We start from the raw sequence: 25,864 nt of genomic DNA on the forward strand, positions 1-25,864 counted from the left end.
ATCAATGTCTTGTGGCTATTAATAATAAAAAACAGAGTGAGGAAGGAAAAGCAGCATCATTAAAAATAGCAAAATAAAATTTATTCCATTCACGTAGCCCAACTAGAGAGGAGAAATAAAAAAATTATCAGTTAAAATCAGCCATCAGTGCTTTCCACATAATTTCTTTTTTTTTTGAAGATTTTATTTCTTTGAGAGAGAAAGAGAGACAGAGCAAGTGGTAGGAGCGGTAGAGGGAGAGAAAGAATCTAGCTTTAGGAGGGGTAGAGGGAGAGAAAGAATCTCAAGCAGATTCCCTGCTAAGTGTGGACCATGTCAGGGGGCTCGATCTCACGACCCTGAGATCATGACCTGAGGTGAAAGCAAGAGTTGGCCGCTTAACCCACTAGCCACCCAGACAACCCTCCTCATAGTTTTTAAATCACAGTAGTCATAGATGGCACCTGTTGGGTCCCCCAATAATGGGTCCATGATTAAAGGAGTGAGACTGATACAAAGTGAAAGTCAAGCAAAGCTTTATTTTGCGCCAAGCATCAAGAATCAAACCGAACGTTCAGGGCCGCACCTCTTACAGAAAGGGCAACGCTTCTCTGTTTCACAGACTAGCTTTTATAGAGCAAAGGCCATGTGGTTGGGCCTGGCCACACACAGGTGGCCAGTGAAGTTGTAACACACAGAGAAGGCTGCTCAGTGATGCTAGGTGACCAATTGAATTACAATTTACCCTAGTAGACATTTGAACCAGCCTATCACCTTGGTCAGAATTGGTGCCCAAAAGGTGCCCAAAGGGCGGGGCCCATACTCCTTGGTAGCTAGGAGACAGTATGCGCCCCCACTGATTGAATACCTCCACCTGGCCTGACCCACCCTTGTACTTGGACTTTGTTACCTGGGACTGGTTTCCGGGACTTGTTTTTAAGTAAGGTCCCCTGTGTGGGGGGTGCAGAGTCAATTTAAGTTCTACTGCATAAACAACAAAATGGCAGTTCAACCGGGGTGGGGCCACTCTGGCTAAATAGGCCCTTACAGCACCCATTCTCCACTTGTCTAGTTTTCGTGAACTGGGATTTTTCTTAAACCCAGCTGGCTTGATTCCCCACTTCTGTTTTCCTCCCTAAAGTGGAGAAAGTTATACTCTTGATGTGTGACAAGTTCAGTTTGGTTTTAGTTTTGTTTTGTTTTTGCTTTTTTTGGTTTGTTTTGATTGGGTGCTCTCATCTTTCTAAGCAAAGGAGATGTGGTCCATTCCCTCTTGGCTCCCTCAGCAGAGGGAGAAAGCCACCTGGGTGGCCTTGTCTGTGCAGAGCCCACCTGGACCTAAAACAGGCTGTTTGAGGTCCAGTGAACACATTTGGCTGTCTCATCAGAGCCATGTTCTCCACTATGAGCTTCATTAGGATTAAGAGGATATCATGGCTTTCCTTTGCTTACTGTTGGGTCCTACTTTATCTTGTTTTTCAAACTCATACAGGGAAGAGGACAGTGATTATTATCCACTTCAGATCCCCCACAAGGAGATTTCACACTTGAAGTATATCTTGTAAATACTGAAAATTTGAAGAAAACCTTATGATATTTCTTAAGTCCAATGATCCACCCTTTAATCTAGCCACACCTATTCAGCTATTTTAAGTAGTCAGTCCTCTTAATAGAAGCAGCTTGATTTTTGTAAAAGCAGACTATTCCAGGGACTTTCAGTAGAGGAGACCTAGTCAATCTGATGTTCACCATCGGTGGTGGGGTGCAGGTCTGTGCACTGGGAAGGCAAATTTTTAATTACTGGAGCTCTGAGTGCATACATAAAAACAATGTGTTAAGGGGTGTGTCCTGTGAGACTCTTTGAATTTAATTTTGCACTTGAAAAAATGTTTATCACTCATTTATTGTTTTGCAGACCAACTCCACAGGTTGATTGGAACAAAATAGGTGGTGATTTACCAAAGGGAAGAGAAACAAAAGAAAATTATGGCAAGACTTTGAAGATAGAGAATGTCTCCCACCGGGACAGAGGAAATTATCGGTGTACAGCCAACAATTTCTTAGGATCGACAACTCATGATTTTCATGTTATAGTAGAAGGTACATTCCCCATTTATTTTTCTATTAAAAAAAAAAAGGTGAATTGCTATGTGTAGTGGACCTACACTTCGAAAGCCTGTATGTTAGAACATGTAAGCCATTTAAACTTCTGATTTTGGTGTAGGGGCTAGATTATATTACACTCCAATGAACCAAATTTGTCATCTGTCCCACAGAACTTTATAAAAGGGACAAATGGCAAGAAAAGATGCCATGTTCGAGATTAAACACAGATGACTTCCATATATTTTTTATTATGATAAACAAATAACATGCATACTATTAAATCATAGAAGTAGCATTACAAAGGAAGGAATTATTATGAGTATTATGATGAGCTTGTTTCCCAGGATTATGGTTAACTCGCTATGTCCTTGATCAATTTGTTTCACCTTTCTTTTTTTTTTTTTAATTTTTTAAAAGATTTTTATTTATTTATTTGACAGACAGAGACCACAAGTAGGCAGGCAAGCAGGCAGAGAGAGAGGAGGAAGCAGGCTCCCTGCTGAGCAGAGAGCCCAATGTGGGGCTCAAGCCCAGGACCCTGGGATCATGACCTGAGTCGAAGGCAGAGGCTTTAACCCACTGAGCCACCCAGGCGCCCCTGTTTCACCTTTCTGTACATCAGGTTCTTCTTCAAAGAGGGTGTCAGACAAATTATCTTAGTTCTTTTCTAGGTGCATTATTATTATTATCATTTGTCCTTATCTTGGGTGCACATGACATTCAATATATTACTTACTAGGAAAGAGTAGATGGGGTGCTAAAGATACTAACTTTCTATCAAAAGATGGAAAATACACATTATATTCAAGTCCTCTCCGTAAACCCAAGCCTTTTAATTAGTAGAGATTTAGCTATCATCTCTTGTATTCACAGAAACAAGTAGGCCATGATGTCATCATTTAAAAACAATCTACAGGGGCACCTGGGTGGCTCAGTTGGTGAAGCGACTGCCTTCAGCTCAGGTCATGATCCTGGAGTCCTGGGATCGAGTCCCACATCGGGCTCCCAGCTCCATGGGGAGTCTGCTTCTCCCTCTGACCTCTCCTCTCATGCTCTCTCACTCTGTCTCTCTCTCGAATAAATAAAAAAAAAATTAAAAATAAAAATAAAAATAAAATAAAATAAAAACAATCTACAAATCATACCATGTAGATATTGGAGCTGTTCCTACCCTGAACCTAAAAGTTCTCCAGGCATCTCATGAACCTGATTGACGCAGACTGCTCTCTGTGGGTCTGATTATATCGAGGTCTCTTTTCGTGGTTTGGTTGACTGTATTGATAAAATTAATGGATTGATTACTGCATTTGTACTTCCTTAGTACTGTGTAGGCTTAACTAGTAAAAGGAATTGTCTCTTTCAGGATGCTATTTAGTGGACTGATGCTCTAGGGTTCCCATTTCTATTCAAGTAAAGTTGACCTCTTAAGCCTTCAGTTTGTGCAGGGAACACCTAAGTAAAAGACTGTTTTAATTAATGGGGAGAAAAATGGAGACTCAGACACAAATCCCACTTACAAGTAAATATTAAGATAATTGTTTTAGTCGTGCTGCTGTTTGGAATAACACTGCATTTCCATGATCTAGCCCACGATGTATATGATTAGTTAAGTTAGGAAGAATGGAAAACCAGACATGGGAATATCATTTTCTTTGATTGAAAAAAAGCAAAACCTATGTAGGAGAAATATCACTCATTTTTATCAGTATTACGCGTAAATAGCAACGGCTGCTAACTGATATATTCCTCTAAGTTATTCACAAAGAAATTCAGAGCGGAAGAGTTTGAGAAGTTTGTGTATATATTTTTAGTCATCATGTGATGCTCCTACATAATTCAGCTACACCAGGCAACAGGGATATTTTTCTGTAACCTTTTACCCCTGCCCCAGCGCAAACGCATAACCACAAACCAGACATATCTAATTGTTAACTGCTCCTACTCCAAGTTGCTGACTGTTAGAAATCCTTCCAGATGGCTGGAACATTGCTATGGTAGCTGAATATTTTAACAATCTGGCCACCATTTTCTTGACTGTAGGACTGAAGCTTTCAAAAGAATTGCAAGGGTTGCAAAAAAAAAGAAAAAAAAAAAAATCAAGGATGTAAACTTAATTACGCAATTTAAAATGTTGACTATAGGACTCCAAAGGAATCTCGGTCTCCTGAATGAATTGTCCTCACTATTCATAAAACAGCTATTAGCACTATTGAGATGTAAATTATGTTTTTATCAGGAACATTTAATCTTTTCTCCTTAATGAGAAGCTACTAAATGTGCCCTCAGTTGTATGTTTTAGGCGTTTCTCTTCACATATGCAAGTGAAAAGCAAACTGGGCTCAAGAAGTCAGTTTTTCTTTCTTTTTAAGTGTGAAAGCAGTAAATATAAGCCTCATTAATCATAAGCATGGATGAACTTAATTTTATTCAGTTGTCGTCTGCTTTCCTGCACCTTCTTTCCCTTTTTTTTTTTTTTTTTTTGGTCTCTTGTTTAGAAACTCAAATGAAATAATAAGGGTTATTGTAGGATCACAGAACGATGCTACTGTGAACCTTGAAAATCAATTCCATTCTGAAAACACCCATTTGTGCTTAAGCATATATTATGTTGTATTCTGTCTATGTGGTATTTTTTCTTTATTACTAAACACAACCAAATTGCAATTTAAGTTACAACATCCTAAATATGAAAACCATGAGCATTTTCAAATTCTGTAATACTTATAATAAAAACAGCCAGGATGTCTTGACTAGGCACAGCTTTCCTTTCTAGGTATCTATGATATAAATATTACACATCCAATAAGGAGATCTACTAAAATAGCATCTAAAATATTCTAAATCCAAAAATCAGAATATGACCATAATCACGTTTTTAAAAAGATTTTATTTATTTGACAGATCACAGGTAGACAGAGAGGCAGGCAGAGAGAGAGGGGGAAGCAGGCTCCCCGCTGAGCAGAGAGCCTGATGCGGGGCTCCCAGGACCTTGGGATCATGACCTGAGCTGAAGGCAGAGGCTTTAACCCACTGAGCCACCCAGGTGCCCCAACCATAATCACATTTTAACTAATTATTTAAAAAGACTCTCACCAACAGCATTCATGTAGTAGACTTTGGAATCATTTAAGACTTTTAAATTTTAGTGTAATAGGAAAACATTTGTATATAGTTATATACCCATAATGATCTTAAGAAGATATCATGAACTCAAACGCAATTCATTGATATACTTAAGAAAACCTCCTTTTCAAATAAGCTGCTATTTCTAAAAAGTTTCAATTAAGTCCAAGTTTGATGAACCTAACAATTGTGATTTAATAGAATATAGGTATTTAGTAGGAATCTGTTACTAAGCAAATAGCGTCCGTGCTGTTTCATAGATACCAAATTTCCTATTTTATGTTACTTCATTTTCCTTACAGTGATAAACGTCTCTAATTAACTTGCTTATTATATTCTGAATGTTCAGTCATTTGCATCTCAGTTTTTAACAGCATAGAGAAATTATCATTTTTTGTTTACAATTATGACAAAATGAGTAAAGTTTCAACATAAGTAGTTTTAATCAGTTACCACGTATCATAGGATAATAGACAGAAGAATGGGATTCAGTGATGATGTTGTCTCAGAATTTTCCAATTTAGCCTCCCCGCCCCGACCCTTTCCTTGAGCATTTTTTTCATCATTTCAACTAGATCTTACCCTTCAGGAATAGAGTTATGTGTTCTAAGCTTGGGAAAACATTTGTTTGTTCTCTATTCCTGCATGTCCCTAGCGTTACTTCACTCACCAAAAATATCCTGACCCATAGCCAGTGCCCTCAGGCTCACTGTGTGTTCTTTGGTGAACAAAATAGCAGCTAGCTAAATGTGTGCAACCAAGACATGAGATTATGAGACTGTGAATTACTAGAAGTGAGTGGTTCCCTCCTATCCAAGACTCCTCCTTTCCTCCCTGTGCCTTTCTCACTGGAGCCTTGAGGGACCTATCATTTCCGTTCAACTCATAATTACTCCACATGTGTCTGTTCTCACTGTGCCAAGCAGAGGTGACCCAAGGAAGACTAAGAGGCCACCCTGGCTCTTCATTTATCTGAGAAGTAGAAAAACAAATGTCCAAGCACTTTTATATGTATATATAAAAGTTTATCCGAAAGGGGGAAGGTGAAGTTTAGTGATGAGTTCTAGTGAATATACGAAATCTTGCTATCAGCCCTCCAGGGGATACATGTCGGGGCAGCTTGGATTTGGAAGCACAAAGTGGAAGTTGGTAAAGCGATATGGCCTTGGTTTCTATCAGTGGTCCAAATTAATAAAATAGTAATTAACTAGGAATAACATCACATTTACACTGGATGTCAATGCTGCTCAGTTTGTAGGTCTGCAGATCCACGGAGTGGCAAGAACACAGAATGGGGCTTCTTGGGGTGCCTGGGTGGCTCAGTTGGTTGAGCGGCTGCCTTCGGCTCAGGTCATGATCCCGGGGTCTTGGGATCGAGTCCCGCATTGGGCTCCCAGCTCAGCGGAGAGCCTGCTTCTCTCTCTCCCTCTGCTTGCTGCTTTGTCTCCTTGTGTTCTCTGTCTGTATCTCTCTGTCAAATAAATAAATAAAATCTTAAAAAAAAAAAAAAAAAAAGAACGGGGCTTCTTTTCTTGGTGATGCTGAGCAAGTTAGATGGCATCTCCAAGGCTCAGTCCTTGGTCTGCAAGGAGAGTTGGATAGGGTGATAACTTAAGCTTAACATGGACACCTAGGTGTTAATGATATTTGTAGGATGACAATACAAATAAAATCCTGATTTTCTTATGCGTGTATATTTAAAGAAATGTCATCATCACATGATCTTCTTTATTTATTTTAAATATCATTGATAACATTAATTTCAGGTGTACAACATAATGATTCAATATTTGTATATATTAAAAAACGATCACCAGATTAAGTCTAGTTAACATCCATGGCCACATAGTGACAAATGTTTTTTTTTTTCTCTTGTGATGAGATCTTTAAAGATCTACTCTCGTAGCAATACAAATATACGATACAGTATGTTGACTATAGTCAACATGCTGTGCATTATATCCCTACGATTTATGCTCTTACATTTAATTTTTGCCCTGAGAACAATAGTCTCAGTTTGCTGTTGTAAACAAGGAAATTTTCATGTTCATGAAACTTTTTTCTCTAGCGCAAATGCTTAATTTTATTGTGGTTGTTTGAAAAGATAAAAGTAACAATAACATCAAAAATGAGCATAGATCCGCACATACACACACATCTCAGAGAGTCATATGCAGTTTATAATTTGAATGTTTACATTTTAACCTACCTGACTAAATATTTACAGATTATAGATTATGAATGCACAGTTTTTGTTTGTTTGTTTGTTTTAGGATTTTGTTTATTTGACAGAGATCACAAGTAGGCAGAGAAGCAGGCAGGGAGGGACGCAGGCTCCCCGCTAAGCAGAGAGCCCGATGCGGGGCTCAATCCCAGGACCCTGGGATCATGACCTGAGCCGAAGGCAGAGGCTTTTAACCCACTGAGCCACCCAGGCGCCCCATGAATACACAGTTTTAATTTAAGATTTTTTAACTAAGCCCACACCCCATGGGATAATTACTAGGGCATGTCTCTTGCTTGGACTTGAATTTGCTAGGGTTATTTGTATATTTTTGTTTTTCTTGGTGCATTTATAGGCATTTTCATTTCACATAATCTTTTTGTAAAAAAAGATTTTTTTTTTGTAAAAACCATTTAAATGACATTTTTTCATTTACACATATATGTATCTCTAAAAGAGTTTTCTTTTTGACAAAAATGGAAATCTGAAAACGTCTTGGGGGAAATAACCAAGCAACACTTAATGGGAATTGCTACCTGCAGGTATTGTGCAATTTTTTTCTGGAATCAAATTATCCAAACCATCCACACTTTAATCTAAATCTTTTATTCACTCCTGACATAGTAATATACTTAAGGTGACAAAGTAGGACGGTAATATTTGCACTAAAGACAAATGTCTCATTCTGTCCTGAAACACCACTTAGAATTATACTATTGGAGCATTAGGGCATGTGAAGATGCAAGTGATTTAAATACACCTTTTCCCCCCATTGTTTTGAGGACGATAAGCTAAATATTGCTTTTAGGCTTCCTTCTCCCTGCCTTACAAAAAAATAATCTCTAGGAAAATCATGTTTCCCAAATTTTTAAAATAGATAAGTAAATATGGATATATAAATGCTACAAAATCATTAGGAAATATTTAAGATAAATGCTGAACATTTTAATTTCATTTAAAAATTCTGAAAATACGTTTACCGAATATCAGCCTTGTCAGATGCCTTGCTGCAGCTTGAAAATAAGCTGTAGCCAGCACTAAATAAACTTAACCATCTGCTTATCCCTCCTTCATTTTCTGTTAATGGGATAGATACTTGTGTTGCCGAATAAAGTGATTGTATATATGCTGATTTTATTATACATGCAAAAAGTCCAAATTAGATCACACATGTACACATACACACACAGCTTATAACACAAAAACAGTGCCCACCTTGCCTTACAGAGCAAGTACCAAAAAGAGCTAGCGTTCACCACTTTATTGTGTCTGCCATCTGCTGGTGCATTATAGAAATACAGGTCTTAACATGTTTGGACCTTCTGACACAGATAAAATCACTCATGATCTCTTCACTTTACTTCCAGAGCCTCCTCACTGGACAAAGAAACCTCAGAGTGGTGTGTATAGCACTGGGAGCAGCGGTATCTTGTTATGTGAGGCAGAAGGAGAACCTGAGCCCACGATCAAGTGGAGAGTCAATGGCTCCCCAATCGACAGTAAGTGAAAACACTTCTGATTCAGTGCTGAAGGCAGTGGCGTGCTGGGATGGTTGATAGTCGGACACCCTGCGTTCGTGTAAAAATGCAGGTGGGAAGTGGCTGGGCTATCAGGACAGAACCAGCCAGGGAATCCAAAATCGTGTCTTTCTAAGCATTTTGATTTATGCTCCAATTTATGGAGAAGCCATAAATAATATTCGTATTCATTGGGTCATTACATTAATTGTATATAAAAATATGGTTAAAAAAATAAAGCGGGTGAATGAGAAAGAGAATCCAAGGAGGAAAGCCCATCACTTTCTCTCTCCTTGAGGAGAAATAGGTGCAGTGACCTAGTGGTTGGGAGCATAGGTTGGAAGTCAAGGACTTACTGTAGACAAAGGCAACAGCAACCCTGCCCTGGGTTCTGCTCTACAAGCGCCTACTCTGACCATCCTTTGGTCATGCTGGCCTCCTCTATTATTTGAGGAATTCACAGGGCCAGTGAGACCTGCAGAGCTTGGACGCATGTCCCCTACCCCTGGCTCTCTACATGTTCTCAGTGGAGCTCCAGTAGTACCCAAGACCAGAAAATCCCCTGTCCAGTCAACTCTGAGCCCTCCCACAGGGGATGCATAAAGGCTGAAGACCGATTGTTGCTATACCATTTCCAGCAAGGAATTCTGAGAAGTCCAAAAATTTTCAATTTGAACCTAGAGGTCTGGTCAGTTTGAATGTCTTTGTGAAAGTAGGATAGAACAAATTTGTCAGTTGATTATCTTAATTTTCAGTGTTTACTTTGTTATCTGTTGCTTTCCTAAGTCTCTTTTGTCCTGGACCCACTCATGTCAAGGGTAGATATCCAGGTGGTCGATAGACCCATCTAGGCTGTGTACCTTCCCAGGGGTGTGATCTCGAGCTGTTTACTGAATCTCCCAAAGCTTTAGTTTTTTAACAGCACAACAGAGCTAATGGTAGTTGGTTGTGATTGAATGAGGTAAATAAGGTCAACCACCTAGGATAGTGGCTTATCTGTAGAACACTGTGGTAGTTTATAAACTCTGGGGCCAGAATGCCTCTGTTTGCTTCTAGGCTCCACCATTTACTAGTTGTGTGATGGGGCCTATTACTGACTCTCTTAAAACCTGCTTCCTCATCAGTAAAATGGGCATAAAAATTGCAGCAACTCTTGGGTTGTTATGTGGATTAAAGAAAATACCATGCAGAGAATGCTCAGGACAGGGACACTGCTAAACTATTGTTTACTGTTATTGTTGTCATATAGCAAGCACTCAGGAAACCTTTGCCGTCATTATTAATATCCTCAAATTTGAGATTTTTTTTGTCATCTCCTCAAGAGAGCAGACTAAGAAATGAGAGAAGAGACTTCAGGTAGATCCGAGGGAAATGAAAACAATTGTTGTTTATAAAGAATGTTGATGATGCTGAAATAAGGAATGCAGATTCTCTGGACCATAAAATCATAAAATTGTCTATCTGAATGGCACTTGACTATTTATGAAGGACATTCACATATTGCTTTGAATCCCCAAATGAACATTCTTTAATGGAGATACAATTATTCATATTTAAGCAATTGATTCTTTCATTCAGTAATATTTATTGAACACGTTCTTTGTGCCAGGTGCTGACTGGCCTTATTGCTTGGGAGGTAGCTGTGAATAAAATGAACCTAGCCGGGAGAGTCAATCAATAGACAAGCACGTAAACGTGTGCTTAGTGTGGTAAATAAAAAATAGCTGAGTAAGGGCTGAGTGTAATAGTTCAGGACCTAGAGTTGCTACTTTATTTTAAGATAATACTAGTAAGCCCCCTGTGGTGATTTACCTTTAAGGAGAAGGCCTGAAGGAGGCGAGGGAGGTGGCCATGGAAATATGTGTGGAAAAGCTTTCAGGGTAAAGAGGTCAGTGAGTGCAAAGACCCTGAGGTGTGTTCAGAGTGTTGATGTCAAGCAAGGAGTCCGGGGTGGTTGAAGCTGAGTGAGTGGGCAGTGCTAGGATGTGATATCAGTCAGCAGGCACGGGCCTCTCATGCATATCAAGGTGAAAGCCTGCCTGGAGACGGTGATTTTGTTGTAAATAACATGGAGGGTCTCGAGCAGAGGAACGATGTGATCTAATCTATTAACAAAAGATTGTTCCAACCACCGAATGGAGAAGCGACTGCATGACTACTCCAGCTAGAAGTGGCCTGAAAGACCCTAGAGCTGAGGGCTAGGTTGGTGGTAGTAATGGTGAGGTTCTGGATGTCTTCTCAAAGTAGAGCCAGTAGGTTTGTTCCGGGATGGGGAGGTTAAGGCTGAAAATAAACGTACACAAGACAGCACAGCTGAATAATGGCGGATAGAGAACCAGTGCCACATCTTCACAGTCTGAGGTCAGGGTTCCTTCCACAGCTCTAGACCACAGCTCTCCTTGCTCCCCTACAAATGGTAGTAACCATCTATAGGTTGGGATGCTTGGTGATGGTTGGCCAACTAAAGGATCTGAAATCTCTCTGAGCTTATAGGTCTAGCAATTCTGTATACTTTATATGCAGTATTTCAAAATTCAATGAAACGGGTTACTAGTATTGGTAGCAGTCCTAACTTTTTTCTAAATACTTTGCATGCAGTATCTGTGAGCTTTCTTACAAGCCCTGCAGAAGAGATTTTTTATTTTTATTTTTTTTATTCTCCAGTTTGCCCGTGTGGCAACAAAGGTTTCAGGGAAGTCATGCTACTTAATTGAGGACACAACCCCAGTATATTTAGAGCTAGACATGGAACCCAGAAATGATTAAGTGTCAGAGCTGAAGTTTCTCCCACCATATTTACTGCATTCTCACCCACTGAGCTGACCAAGGACAGCTGATGACAGCACTAGTGTGTTTTGCTTGATGTTGATGCAGAACTGGCTTTCTTGAATACCAGGAGCTCTTGTTATCCTTGGCCCATATGCAGCAACGCTCTCTAGTTGCCATGCCTCTCCTGAAGGGCAGTGTGGAGCCATGCTTATTAGCTCTGTGTCATCTCAAATCTAAGGCTATAGTTTCATTTCTTCTTTTTGTAATGCTGTTGAATCAGGGTTTACCATCGGCAGATGACATAAGGAGTTTAAAGGTAATGATGGGGTGAGCTTTGTAAGTTGTAGATCTGGGTGTCCGTGTGGGCATGCAGAATCAGGTCAGAGCTTCAGTCCTCTGCAGCCTTAAAGAACTTCAGAGAACAACTCATCCTGGCCATTCTCAAGAGATAAACTGCCCTGCAGGTTTGTACCAATTTTCTACTCTTGCTATACAAATGATCACTAATTTAGTGGCTTGAGACAGTAGACATGTATTAATTTACAATCTATAGATTAGGAGTCTAGCCAAACCTCCTTGGGCTGAACTCAGGGTGTCAGCCATGCTGTGTTCCCTTCTGAAGGGACTAGGAGAGAACCCCTTTCCTTGTCTTTTCCTGTTCCTAGAGACAGACCACAGTCCTTGGCACATGACTCTCCATCTCCAAAGTCAGCATCATTGCATATCTGACCATCCTATCCTAGCCCCGTCTCCCTTTCTCTGGCCACAGCCAAGGAAGCTTCTCTGATTGTAAGGAGCCATGTAATTACATGGGGGCCACTTAGATAATCCAGGATAATACCTCCATTACAAGGTCCTTAATCATCTCTGCAAAGTCCCTTTTGCCACGGAAGGTATAATATTTTGTAGTGGTAGAAATTAGAACATGGGTATCTGTTGGGGGCTCTTACTCTGCCTACCACAAAGACCTTCCAGGAATAAAATGCCACCCAACATAAATGGTTTTCCATCATTTCAGGAAATATTTTCCAGCTGCCTCCTCTGTGCCTAAAAGCAGGCACTGGGGAAACTGTATACAATGCACAGACAAGGTCCTGTCTATGTGGAGTTCACAGTCAAGTGTAAAATTTTGTTCATTTTTGACTACCAAATGTATACAAAAAATCTTCTATTTTAATAAGCAATACTCTATGTTTTCTATAAATCAAAACTTAGTATAGTCACTATTTTGTATAATAGAGATACAATAAGGGCTCCTGGGTGGCTCAGTCAGTTAAGTGTCTGCCTTTGGCTCAGGTCATGGTCCTGGAGTGCTGGGATGGAGCCCCACTTTGGGCTCCCTGCTCACCAGGGAGTCTGCTTCTCCCTCTGCCCTTTCCCCCTGCTCATGCTCTCTCTTTCAGATAAATAAATAAAATCTTTTTTTTTAAAAAAATAGACACACACACACACACAATAGAGACACAATAAGGAAAAAAATAGGTTTCTTGGTAATCTTGTAATGTCATTTATTTTTTTCAGGTTTTTAAAAAATTTTTATTTATATTTAGAAAGAGAAAAAGTGAGAGCAGGAAGGGGCAGAGGGAGGGAGAGAGAATCTTAAGCAGGCTCCACGCTCAGCCCAGCGTGGTGATTGATCTCATGACCCTGAGATCATGACCCTAACCAAAATCAAGAGTTGGATGCTCAACTGACTGGGCCACCCAGGTGCCCCTTGTAATGTTACTTAAATTAAAAATTTTGACATCTGTGCCCCTCAGTCATCATTCCTAGCTAATATTTCCTTTACACTGCTTGTTTGTAGTGTCATAACAAGGCCACAGGATTTGGCATATGTCATTCATTTCTCCAAAATCCAGTCCCTCCTTCTACAATGGCCGTGTTAGTGCTAATCTAGCAGGTTCTGAGCCGTGTTCGTGAGAGCGCGTATGCTGTTTCCAACAGAGTTCTTTGACCCTTAATAAACGTACTTGAAATATTAGATTTTCTAATTTCCCAAAGATATTTCCAGAATTATACCTGGGTCAGGATTTATTGCCAAAACATAGGAAATCTAGCCCCTGATCTCAAGAAGTATTTACCCTTACTGTGAGAAAACAAAATATATGAGCTGTGTATCCAAGTGGTTAAATGGCAAAGCAAGACAATTGAAACAAATGATATAGATCAGAAAATGGCATGGGGAAGAACAATCATATAGAGGAACAGAAGTGTCAAATGGGGAACAAAGGAGCCAGTGTTGGTGGACTGGGGGGCTCGCTCCATGCTGATCATGTGATTTGTATTGGCAGTATCAGGACCTAAACATATAAGAGTAAGTGAGGTTTAGTTATAGTGGGACTTGAGTGCTGAACAGAAAATCTGAAATTTTATTTATGGGTTTGGATAGGGAGAGGCAATGATCTAGAGATCAACAAATATTTTAGCAATAAATATTAATCTGAAGGAAGATTGAAATTGGAGAAGGGTCTGGAAAGAAAAGCCCGTGGTTGATGCAAAGAAATTCTACAAATTGGCTTCAGTGAACTATTATTCACCCTAAACTGGTCTTAAAATATAAATACTGTGTGACACATTTAATAAATGGCATATAAATATTTTATGTCCTATTTTTTATCAAACTGACATTCTTTAATCTCTTGCAGAAAATCCATTTGCTGGTGATGTTGTCTCCCCCAGGGAAATCAGTTTTACCAACCTGCAACCAAATCACACTGCTGTGTACCAGTGTGAAGCCTCAAATGTCCATGGCACTATCCTTGCCAATGCCAATATCGACGTTGTAGGTAAGTAGACTGTTTACCTGCTGTTTTCTAAGGAAAGATGTTCAAGGTCATGCACACCAGTAGGCTGAATTCCAGACACATAAAACTTGGGAGGAATATCATCAAAGTACCTTTCACCTTACATTTGGGCATTGGCTTCCATACTAAAATTATACTTTCTTTTTTCTTTATATTTTTGAGAGAGAGAGTGTGTGTTTGTGTGAGCGTGTGCGAGCACACGAGTGGGGTGAGGGACAGAGGGACAGAGAGAATCTTAAGCAGACTACCCACTCGGCACAGAGCCTGATGCAGGACTCGATCTCATGACCCTGAGATCATGACTTGAGCCAAAATCAAGAGTCAGACTCTTAACCGACTGAACCACCCAGGCGCCTCTAAAATTATACTTTCAAAAATGGACTGAATTTGCATATTTTTCTAATTCAGGAATATATACTGCAGTATTCAGCTGTCTCCCCTTTCTGTTAATATGACTAGAATACAGAAAAACCTAAGGTGTGCACATTATTTTTTACATGAATGTTGACAACCGTATTTATGTCATTTTCAAATAGATGTCCGTCCACTGATACAAACCGAAGATGGAGAGAACTATGCGACGGTGGTTGGGTACAGTGCTCTCTTACACTGCGAGTTCTTTGCTTCACCTGAGGCAACGGTGTCCTGGTAAGCTGGTACAAGGTTTTCTTGAGAGAAGGTCAGTGGTGGATTTCACCTTGTGTCTTCATCCATCATTTGACAGGCTGCTGTTACATGTGGCCAGTGCCTCTGAGAAATAAGGGAGCAAACTTAATTACCTACCTCTCCCTAAACTGTTGACTAGATGTGTAGGATTTTTCTCTCCTGGGGAGATTAGGGAGAGCCATTTCTGCTTACAAAGGAAAGCAAAGAATTGAAGTGATTACCAAGACGATTTTACAGATAGATTTGGTTTTTCATTATGGGTTTATCAAAAGTCATCTATCACAGCTGACCGTTCGACATTGTGGAGGTTGGGGCTGCTCCCCCTTGCAACTGAAAACTTTTGTCTCCCCCAGAACTTAACTACTAATAGCCTATAGTTGACCAGAAGTCTCACCCATAATATAATTGATCAACACACATTTCATATGTTATATGTATCACATACTATATTGTTATAATAATAGCTCTTTTTCTTAAATGTTTTTCTATATTTCTAGGCCTACACAGTTTGTGAGTTCTTTCAGGTGGTTGTGTATTTCCAAAAATTTCTCCAATATATTTAATTGAAAATAATTCATATACAGGTGGACCCACACAGCTCACACCTGTGCTGTTCAGACTTAACCGTACTTTTTTGTTGTCGTTTTGGGTCTTTTCCAAATAATTACCTAAGCATGCATTCGACTCCAAACACATATGCTTAAAACTTTTCCAACATGTTTTTTGAATTTTATTTCAATATATCAATTGGTGTAATAAGTCCAGATACCTCTTGTGGATCTGCCATATTTCTTACTTCACCAGAGAAGCTTGGAAGCACTGTTCCTAAATAAGCCTGCCATGGCTCCGCAGGGCTGAGATTAGAGTGAGGAGGGAGAGGCAAATACAGGTCAGATCCCCTCTTTATTTAAAGACTGGATATTTTGCTCATCGTGGATTTTTTTAATGCTTTTATTTTTAAAAAATACTCCATTAAAATATTATTTATCTTGGGACACATGGGTGGCTCAGTTGGTTAAGTGGTTGCCTTTGGCTCAGGTCATGGTCCCAGGGTCCTGGGATTGAGTCTACATCGGGCTCCCTGCTCAGCGGAGAGCCTGCTTCTTGCTCTGCCTGCCATTTCCCCTGCTTGTGCGCTCTCTCTATGACAAATAAATAAAATCTTTAAAAAATAAATAAGTAAAAATAAAACATTATTTATCTTGAGTCCTGAGATTTTTTTGGCAATCCTTACATTTTGCCTCTGAGGCAAGTGCCTCACTGGCCTTACCCTAGTGCCGAGCTCTGGAAAGTCCTACGTGAATGGCAGCCAGAGTTTACCCTCTGATTTTTTTTTTTTTTTTTTTTTTTTTGGTTCCAGCAGAGCCTCTTATTGTGCAGTGTACTGGGTAAATCAAGATTTGGCAGCAAATGCTCAGAAAATGGATGAATGTAGGAGAAAATGACTCTGGGTTGATAAGGGCAAATGTAATCCATGTCCACAGGACAGGAACTACTTCCTGGCCTGTAATATTTCTGAATGACCAATGTCCCCCCAGGACGGCAGGAGGTTCAGAAGGTTCATTATCTCTTTCAATTACTAGCTTTCCCATTTAGTACCCTGAAGCGATCATTAACTAAAGAGTTCACCATCAATACACCAGAAAATATTTATTAAGCTGTGAGGACAGATGCAAAAATGGTCCTTATAGCTGCAAGAAATACAGCAGAAGCATAGAGTATGGACTGAATTTCCTCTAGCCACAGTCTGTCTGGTCAGATCAGATATACACCTTGGCTAGGACCCATTCTGGGAAAAAGATAAACCCCAGTGGAACATTTCATAAGGTCTCCGGAGCTCCTGAAGAAAGGGTAAGCTTGAATGACATCAGCAACCCATTTCAGAAAGAGTCTACAGTTCTGTCACATCTCAAATTGATTTATGCCCCTTTCTGTGTTCATAGGCAGAAAGTGGAGGAGGCGAAACCTCTTGAAGGTAGACGGTACCATGTCCATGAAAATGGCACATTGCAGATCAACAACACCACAGAAGATGATGCTGGCTCATACTCTTGTTGGGTTGAAAATGCTAAAGGAAAAACTGCAGTCACGGCCACCTTGGATATTAGAAGTATTTTTATTTTGGTTTTACTTTGCATGAATTCTCACATGGGTTCAGCTTGTCTTCCTTTTCCCAGATGAAACTGTATGACTTATTGAGTGCCTGTTAAAGTTTTTAGACTGTATTTCAAAACTCCCAGATTGTGTTTCATCGATAAGACCGTCACAAAAATTATAGGATATGCTGATGATGTGTTCACGGCTTCTTACAATTTTAAGAGGGACTTAGGTATTTGGGGGATGACTGGCAACAATTTAAAATGCACTATTTGAGGATGTTTCTCTGGCTATATTTTGTTTCAGTAACCCATTCAACATAATGTCTCAGCAATCAACCCTTGGAGCTAAAAATCTCACAAATCCATAAAAGTTCAACTTAATAAAGACCGGGGCGTGATAGGACAGAAGATTTTTTTGCTTTCTTCTTGCATCATAAACAGCTTTGCATTTTTTTCTCTCTTCAGAAGAAAGTCCTAGGTTTCACTAGTATTTTGCTTTTTAAAATTGCTCCAAAAATCCTTTTCAGGAAAATATAGTAGAGAGACCCCACAGTGATTATAGGGAGGATCTATATTCTCTGTGACATGTCATTATCATAGCCGGCTCCTGCTGCTGCTAGATGGCAAGTGTATTTGTTGAGTCACCGTTTTCATGGGTTTCCTGATATTCTTCTCTCTCTCTTCACACACATGCCCTCTGTTCCTTGTTTTTCTTATATTCTTCTATAGTATTTGTTTCTTTTTGTACCTTTTATGTACCCTTTTTGTACCATGTATCCAACATGCCAGCCCCTGAACTATATTTTTTTAAAGCACAAAGATACTCTCTTCAGATGTCTGCCCACATGTTTATGTCATGGACAATTTTCAAAATGCCCTTGTGAAGTCCGTGAAGATGATTCTTTTTTAGACTTTATAAAACCAACCTGTATAAAAGTTTAGCGACTCAGTCAGATTCGAAGTCAAAGAGAGAGAAAGAAGCCTGGAATCCAAATGAACCTTAACTTTCCTATCGCCCTATGCAGCGCTTGGCCCAGAGTGGACCCCAGAACTGTAAATGACAGAGAGATGGACAGGGTCATGAATGTTTCATCTGCTCTAAACACCCACTTTATATGTAAGGCATATATAGGAATCTTATCCGTGAATGATTAAAACACAATTTTTGCATATAAAAAAGAAATTTCTGGAGTAGAGTTGAATGAGAGTCTACATCTTACAGTGTTTGAAAGCAAGAACTTTGGTCGCCATCAAACTTAGTTTCAGATTCTAGCTTCAACCCCTTACCAGTTGGGAAATTTCAGTGTTGCTTAATTTCATTTTAGCCTTATGTTCTCTGGAAGGTGAAAATAGTAGTATTTGTAGAGGTCCTGGTCAATTGGATAGGTGGTTTATTAAATGGTATCAGTTATTATTAATAAGTGAATTTCTGACTTTAAATTTAGAAATAGGAGTAGATGTTTAATGAGTCACTTAAAATTAATTCAGTTAAATAATTTCTTCCAGCTTCATGCTTGGGATACCGAATAATCAATTTTTTTTCTCACTTTCAGTTTTCAATCGGTACATGTAGTAACATATAAATAGTGAATGTTAAACATACTGTGGAATTGGAGGTCAGCTTATGAGAGACTTGATCTCTGAGAGGGTTACCAAGTGGTACAGCAGGGTAAAGTATATCTCCCCTTAATACAGCCTCTAGGAGTAAGGATCCTATATTTTGAAACAGTCATAATGAGGAAATGTTTTTTAAGACAGCCAAATGTGATTCTTTTTAATTTATTTGATTTGAAATTGAATTTAGTTTATTTGATATATTTGAATGTGAAGCTAGATTTTTGAGCTACATATTGTGGATACCACTAATTTACTTTTAAAATATCACTCTCTGTACCTCATTCAACAAGAATTTCAACAAATATGTGTTGAGTACTTGCTACATACAGGGTCCCTTCTGGGCTGTGTGGATACTTCATGTAACAAAACAGACACCGCCTCTTCTTCACTGGGCTTATGTTCTAATTTCCCACCTTCATGTTGATAGATCACCTACGCATGGGCTTTATTATTTAACCTCCAGTATCTGAATTATTAATAAACACATTAATAGAAGATCAATTAATTTCCTTTTTTTCCCTTATGGTGGTGTGATCCCATGACCAGAAACAATAGAGAGAGAAATTATTATTTTTCAACCTCTAGAGACATTTGTTTGCTCCCACTCATCTTACTCCTTTTGCCGAAGAAGTAAGTAAGGGGAATTTCTAAGATATTAATTAGTACTTTCACCCTAATTTCTCAGAGGTCCAGGCCTGACGGAAAGAAAACAGAAATATGATGTCAAGAAATCACAGCGCAGCAAACACTGTGTCTTCGAAGACATGACTATTCCGTCGATGATTGTGGTTGATTAAATTGCAGGCACTTGATTGCAAAGTAAGCGGGGATGTATGCATCTCACTAGTCTCTTTGTTTGGTAAAAACAGATGCTACAAAACTTCAAGTTGCTCCTAAGAATCCTCGTGTCCCCAGATTGCATGCACTTGAATTATATTGTGAGAGCACGTGTGACCCACATTTGAAGCAGACTTTGAAGCTGACCTGGAGTAAGAATGGAGAAGCCTTTGAAATTAATGCCACAGAGGATGGCAGGTAGGGAAGGGGTTATGCTCTGTCATCATATGGGCTTGGGATTAATACTGAGCACTTGAAAAAAAATAGCTGTGAAAGTGTTCACACGGAATTAAAATACCAAAAGTGATGAATACATTTCAGTCTTCACAGCAGGATTTAAAAGGTGATGCCGTGCACAGTTTCACTTTTCTCCCACATGGTTAACTGCTTCTTTTGCTGCTGACTTTTTATGGAATGTGTACCCTCCTGTTAACGCAGGAAACAGAGCCCACTCCGGGTGTGTGAGGGGTATCTGGAGGAGACCCTGCCCATCACCTGTTTCCATCCCAAACTCAGTCTACCTCATGAATACGCAGAACCGAGTCATACCTCCATTCCTTCCAGTTAGGAAGTACTGACAAACACACTTTTAAGCCTCCTAATCTCCATGTAGAGAATACAGAAAAATATATAGAGAGGAGGAAGTATGAAAAGATGCTGACTAGCATTAGACAATACTAAGTACGTCAGAGAAAGAGAAAAGAATATTTACTGATTGCCTGTGCTATCTTTTGAAAGCATACAGAGGGTAGCTCTCCCGTGTTTTGTGTCGTGACTGAGTAGGGGTTAGAAATAGACCGTCCTTAGCCAGATCTCACCTGCGGTTTTATGTTGTTACTCATCATTCTGAAAAAGTAAATCCGAAGATCGGAGATGCATTCCTTTGGCGAGACTTTGGCAGGATGGTAAATAGGAGCGTGGCCTTGAGTCCAGTTGCCTGGATTTAAATCACAGCTTAGTTACTTCTTGTGTCTCTGACTTGAGACCAGCCACATAGCTTCTTTATGCCTTAATGTTACATTCTTCAGATACCTTCATAAGGTTATTATGAGTATTAACATACCAAGCACTTAGAAAACACTAAGTGCTCAGTTCAGTTTCGCTCTCATGATTTGTGCTAATGTTTGCAGACATGTGACGGCTTATCTCATGTCTCGTACCTGCTTGGCCCCTATTGTGTGTGTGTGTGTGTGTGTGTGTGTGTGTGCGCGCGCGCACACGGCGCTTGCACCACCTCTGTGCAGGGGCTTTGGTCTCAGCTGGCTACTTAATTGATTCCGTCTCATCCTTCCTGTATACTTAAGAGTTTGTGGAAAGGAGTGTAGGTATTAACAACTAGTTGTCAATGAAACAAGAGGAGATTAATTATTGACCTAAAAGACTACACATTGCAACAGTGATCTTCACCTTTAGGTTAGGTCTTAGTCGATCTATCAACTGCTGGGATCTCTCCATGCTCTCCCTCTTTTGTCACAACTGCCTAGTTGCCTGGGGTCTTGCATATGATCTCTGGCCTACAGCCAAAAAGAGAGTCAGAGACTGGTGCCTAGTAAGTGATGTGACCTGCATATTTAGGCCCTGATCCCAGAAACTCCAAACATCCTCTGTGTGACCCTGTTGAATAGTTTCTGTAAGATACTAGGGCTGACACTCAAATGAACCTCTGGCTATCTCAGGGAGCAAAGCAAGTGACACAGATATTCCGCCAGTTTTCCCTAGGGTAGGGTGAGGAACAGTAACCTTAGCTAGAATGTCTTAGAAGAGGTCTCTGGAGTAGGGAAGGCTGGGAGTAACTCTTGCTGCTGGGGTTGACTGGGGACTGGAGCAGGCGTGGAATTATAACAGGGAGCTGAGATCACATTTATCTGCTGAATTTCTAGGGAACGATTAGTAAGCTCCTGTCTCTCACCTTCTGCTAGGACACCTTCTTATTGGTAGTAGGCTGGGGGCCAGAGGCTTTTACCTGGGAAGAGATAAAGTGAGTTTTACATCAGAAATGTCAATTATGAAAGAAAGAAAGAAAGAAAGAAAGAAAGAAAGAAAGAAAGAAAGAAAGAGAGAGAAATAAATGTCAATTATATAAGCGTGTCTCTCCCTTTCTGCAAGGACATTATTTCAACTACATAACAAACTCTCGTTAATATATTTTGATTTAGTGGAACTTAATTTTCCTAAAAGTGCTTAAATAGTTAAGTTGACAATACACTGGTATAGGGTAAAAGGTTGTAATTTATAGTAAAGAAATTTTCACGTGCTAAACTGGATCAGAAATTGGCAAAATAGAGCAAAAGATAAAAAGCTAGTGGCCAATGATTTGCAAAAAAGAGGTACTAGTCTGCCCTCTACTGTTCAAATACATCACAGTGCAGTTGTTATCAGATTTCCCAGATGGGCGTTCTGCCTGTGAAGTAGAGGGATGAAGAAAAAGGACCCTTGTCAAAAATACAGATTACCAGACTCCAGGACTGACTCTGTAGATCTGGGGTGCGATTCAGGAATGTGCCTTTGTAAGAAGAACTCCGGTTGGTCCTATGTAGGTGATTCCCTTACTTAACAAATCTTAAGAATGATGCAATATATCTTAACTATTATAACATAGTTCAGTCTTTAGAAACACCAGGCAACACAGTTCTGTCACTAACCCATGCATCACAGATGGTTGGACTGGTAATTAAAACAAAACAAAACAAAACCAACTGATAGCTTTCGTGGCTGTGTAGACAGTTGTGTATGTTCAAGTAACATTTCATCTTCAGTTTCAACTCTAACGCTCTCTAATAAAATTTGCATTATGTGAAGCTGTGTTTTGTTTTGTTTTTTCAACTCTTTCTTGATTTTTCCCCATGGGGAATATATATTTTTGAATATATGTTTTTTTTTTTTTTCACCCCCATCATTTACTTTTTTTTTTTTTTTTTTTTTTTTTTTTTACTGGCAGGATAATTATCGATGGAGCTAATCTGACTATATCTAATGTCACCTCAGAGGACCAAGGTATTTACTCCTGTTCAGCTCACACTGCTTTGGATAGTGTCACTGATGTAACTCAAGTAACTGTCCTCGGTAAGTGCACTAATGAGGAATCTCTTCATTTCTTCCCCACCACTGATTAAATTCTATTGTTCTTAGGCCATTAAAGCCACAATTATTTGAGTCCCTGCATGTATACCATTCTTTTGAATTTTTCATTTAAATGGTCATTCCACTTTCAAATGCTTTCTCCTCTTCTTGCTTTAAAGAAATTAATTAATGCTTAATTTCTTTTCACTGCATGGGTAATGTTGCCAAAAGCTGTGGGAGGCAGGCAATGTTATCAGCAGAGAGAAAACTGAAGCATGCTTGAGTTGTCAGGGTTCCTGAGCTGTCCTTTCCTAGCTTACAGAGAAATAGAGCTGAGGAATGGAGATGGGGTAGGCTTGGGGGGGGGGATCAGGCTAGGCGTCCCGTGGTGGTGGTGGCTCAGTGGTCATGCTCTAAACCAGAGAGACGGACTAAGTTCTCAGCATTCCAGGAAGGGAGTTGAGGAATTTCAAGAGCTCTGCAAAGGAATGACTTTGATTTTTTTTTTTTAAATGCTAATGTTAATTAGAAAATAATGTGCATACTTCTCTAGTGTAGTCAACACAATGAGCCCTGCAATCACCCACACTTAACGCTCTTAGACCAGCCTGGAGCATCTCTTAGACCACCATTAGCTTTTAAACCGTCTTCTAGACCATCTCTCCTCCAGTTTCCTTGACAGATTTACTCTCCACAAGCTATCTGATATGGAAATCTGACCAACGCGGACACCACCAACAAATCACTCACCCTCAAACTTCCATTTGGGTCTGCCCTTTTGGGGAGCCTGGCAATAGAGGAGGGTGGGTGTGTTTGTTTCCATATTCCCTCCCTGCAAGCTGTGTCTGATTTCTCCCAGGGAGGCTCCCTTCACAAAATCCTCTATGATAAGATTCTATTAACTGCTCCCTCCCCCTACCAACTCCAGATATTCACACAGTGATCTTTTGAAAGAGTTAAAAAAAACAACAACACCAAAAAACTCTTGATACTATCCAAATTGTGTGAACTTTTTAATTTCTGCTGGGACCCTGACTAATACAGACTTTTGACTTTTTTTTAATAGTTTTCTCTTAATAATTTTGTTTCCGTGGGCACTCCTTAGTCTTCCTTTTAGTTTTCTGATATTCCTTAGAAGTGTTTGATTTTGCCTAAACTCCTTTATTAGATGTGTCGATTAATCGTTATTATCAACAGGCATTTGAATCTTCAGCTCTCTGATTGCTGGGATCCACAGGTAGGTTGCTAACAGAGGTATACGCTGAGAGGAAATAATTCAGTTTCTTTGGCAATAGGATGTGAAAAATGAGTAAACGGGCTGGAGCTCTTCAAGTGAAGCAGATGGTCACCAGACTGGTTTCTACACACACACACACACACACACACACACACACACACACGTAGTAGAGGGTATGAACTTGGTTCAATAAATTTTACCTTTAGGTGAGGTGTTGGGCCGTAGGAATTCAGCTGTTTCAGGGGACTACAAGCAGAAAGGTTTGACCCTCTAGGAATTATTTCACGAGTAAGTCATCAGATAAAAGAGTGGAGCTCCAGGTAAACTGGAGTTTATTCTAGGCACCACAGTGTAGGGGCCAGTCTCAGGATCTATAGACTTTTTCCCTCAGTATTTCGAGCCCTGCAGCCAGCAAAAGGATTGGGCACCCTACTGCTTGGTTCATGCTGTCAAATGGCCTTGTAAAATTTAATATTTCATTCTTGTGATTAGGCTATCATGTTCTAGAACCATTAAATTTTGACGATTTTAAAGAAATGGTTGCTATGATTATATGTAATATTTACTAATGAAGTTTTTTTTTTTTTTTAACCAATGTTTTAAAAATAAAAATAAACTAATTTAAAAAATAGTCCATGATGCAGATTTCATTTTCTTAACTACTTCTTGGAGTTTAACTCCTAATTTTTTAGGCCAATTCCTGGTCTTAGGAAGCATTGCTCATTAACAGACAATAACAAATAGATACCTGTGTAATTTCTTTATAAACCTCTTTTCCTGAGAAAACAATTTTTGCACATATATGTTTGACCCATTTCACTTACTTTGAGAATATTAAGTGGAGGGGTGCTTGGGTGGCTCAGTGGGTTAAGCCTCTGCCTTTGGCTCAGGTCATGATCCCAGGGTCCTGGGATCGAGCCCCGCATCGGGCTCTCTGCTCGGCAGGGAGTCTGTTTCCTCCTCTCTCTCTGCCTGCCTCTCTGCCTACTTGTGATCTCTGTCTGTCAAATAAATAAATAAAATCTTTAAAAAGAATGCTTAAAAAAAAAAAAAAGTATCAAGTGCAGCCCGTAGTTCCATATGATTTTTGGAAGGAGCACATTCTAATGTCAGATGCTACGTAAGGTTGTATTGGTTCCTTAAGTTAACTTTAAAGATGAGTGAGCTCTTAATCAGTGCTGAAGACAAATGTAAATTCTCTGAGTGCACAGATCTAAGAACTGTTGAGGAAATAATTTCTTATTTAAGGCCCTAAAGTTTATGTGCACTCAGTGACCACATTTTAAAAATAAAATAGAGTCTTTTGAATTGGAAACAGTGTGTCTTTTACCAGTGTAAATTTCCAGAAGTGAGCAGGTACTCACTCACAATTAAGTAGTACCTCATAGGGCCTTCCTATGTGGTTGGGCAATAGATGTTGCTTCCCCTTCAGAGAATAAAGAGCCCATGGGAAGGCCCTATGAGGTACTACTTAATTGTCTCCTCTGAGAAAAGATAAATGTCCCTGAATACAAAAGAGCACTGAAACCAAATTTGGGAAGTAAAGGCCATTAGGGATAAGTTTTCTTTGTTTGTTTCGTTTATAGTTGCTTTTATTTTATTTAATTTTTTAGATTTGATTGATTTATTTGACAGAGAAATAGAAGGAGAGAGAGAGAGAGAGAGAGCAGGAGCAGGGAGGAGGGGCAGAGGCAGGGGGAGAAACAGGCTCCCCTGCTGAGCCAGGAGACTGACATGGGACTCTATCCCAGGACTCTGGGATCATGACCCAAGCTGAAGGCAGATGCTTAACCGACTGAGCCACCCAGGCGCCCAGTTGTTTTTCT

At 39.7% G+C, this 25,864-nt stretch overlaps 1 protein-coding gene across 10 annotated transcripts in view; it reads left to right on the top strand.

Annotated features, from left to right (window-relative positions):
• The window catches only part of CHL1 (cell adhesion molecule L1 like), a 207,008-nt gene that overhangs the window by 155,702 nt on the left and 25,442 nt on the right, over positions 1-25,864 (top strand). For all 10 annotated transcript variants that reach the window (XM_032867423.1, XM_032867421.1, XM_032867420.1 and 7 more), the window contains 7 exons: positions 1,895-2,079; positions 8,800-8,931; positions 14,364-14,504; positions 15,059-15,170; positions 17,132-17,298; positions 19,774-19,939; positions 22,680-22,804. In XM_032867423.1, coding sequence (XP_032723314.1) covers positions 1,895-2,079; positions 8,800-8,931; positions 14,364-14,504; positions 15,059-15,170; positions 17,132-17,298; positions 19,774-19,939; positions 22,680-22,804 — 1,028 coding nt within the window. The remainder of the gene's footprint in view (positions 1-1,894; positions 2,080-8,799; positions 8,932-14,363; positions 14,505-15,058; positions 15,171-17,131; positions 17,299-19,773; positions 19,940-22,679; positions 22,805-25,864) is intronic.

The sequence above is a fragment of the Lontra canadensis genome, unplaced genomic scaffold (assembly GCF_010015895.1).
Source record: "Lontra canadensis isolate GAN:19392208 unplaced genomic scaffold, GSC_riverotter_1.0 scaffold34, whole genome shotgun sequence".
Lineage (NCBI taxonomy): Eukaryota > Metazoa > Chordata > Mammalia > Carnivora > Mustelidae > Lontra > Lontra canadensis.